General features: G+C 36.0%; 1 protein-coding gene across 1 annotated transcript; it reads left to right on the top strand.

The window, feature by feature from the left end:
* The first annotated feature begins 527 nt into the window (after nt 1-527).
* Nucleotides 528-1,106, top strand: LOC108987541. Its single transcript, XM_018960470.2, has one exon. The coding sequence runs from the start codon at nt 528-530 to the stop codon at nt 1,104-1,106; it is 579 nt and encodes a 192-aa protein (XP_018816015.2).
* Nucleotides 1,107-1,333: the final 227 nt, after the last annotated feature.

Raw genomic sequence — 1,333 nt, 5'->3', positions numbered from 1 at the left:
TTCTGGCGATTATTAAGAGAGACTTAATTATAGTAGTTACGTACAACTAGTGATCTATCCGAAGTTTTTATTTTCATTTAAAAAATTCAGCATCTTATATATTTATGTTCATTAAGATTCTTATATATAACCCCATATACTTGGAGGGCCTACATACATAAAATTCCAATTTGCTACTTTTTATTAATTCTTCGTTTTAATTATTTATCATGTTTTAACATTAATTTTACGTATATCGAAATTCCAGTCGAGTCTTCTAATGTACTTAAACTACTGTTTCTTTGATTCCCACATAGAACACAATTAGGATTCAACGTACAAGATTAGTACTAAAGAAGTTTAATTAAATGAGATCACCGTAACGTCCACGCGGTACTATATTGTACGTTTCCTTCGGCCTTCATCCAATATCCTTAATTAACTCTTTAAATACCAACATAAATTGAAATCTCCTCGATCCCAACCTATCTATCTATCTATCTATCTATCTATCTTCTACTTCTTCTAAAACTTCTTGTCAATCAACAATGGCTGCTGGCAAAAGTACTTCTCGCAGAGGTCTCAAAATATGCTGTGCTGTAACGGCGATTTTCTTAGTTCTCATTGCCGCTGTTCTCGTAGCCTTATCTTTTACCATGTTGAAGCCTAAAGACCCCAGAATCAGCCTCCACCTCGAAGGCCTCCAAAACTTTGATTTGTCAATGCTGATGAATGCAACAGCGAATGTCACTCTGGGCACTGTTTTTACCGTCGAGAATCGAAACTATGCAAGCTTCAGGTATAAAAACACTACCGCGTACGTTGATTTTCACGGCGACCTGGTCGGGGAGGCTCTGATAGGGGAACGATATGTTCCGGCACGCGGCAAGCTTAACGTGACAACTTCCGTGACTCTCATGACTGGTAATTTGGTGATGAATCCACATTTTTTTGCTGATTTGGGAAGTGGGAGCCTGAACTTGACATCGACGGCTACTTTGGTGGGGAAAACGAGTCTGCTCAAGATCTTCAAGAAGCATGCTACAGTTTATAACAGGTGTAACATATCTGTTTTTGTTTTTACTAGGAGTGTTGAATCCATATGCGAGACCAAACTCAAGATGTAGTTTCAGTCATGGATTCATTTGCATGCATGCATATTAATGTAGTATAACAGATACGATAATTTAATTATATACTTGTGATCTGCTAATTTTTCTCAAGGAATAGGATTTATTTCCAAGTTTTGTATATATAATATGCTATTTATTCTTATTGTTTTCCAAAACTTCCATATACAAGAAGATTATTATAGTCTGATCGATCGACTTTGATTGAAGTTTTTTGCTTTTGT

Source organism: Juglans regia, chromosome 1 (assembly GCF_001411555.2).
Source record: "Juglans regia cultivar Chandler chromosome 1, Walnut 2.0, whole genome shotgun sequence".
Taxonomy (NCBI): domain Eukaryota; kingdom Viridiplantae; phylum Streptophyta; class Magnoliopsida; order Fagales; family Juglandaceae; genus Juglans; species Juglans regia.
This window is presented reverse-complemented; position numbering and strand designations above follow the sequence as displayed.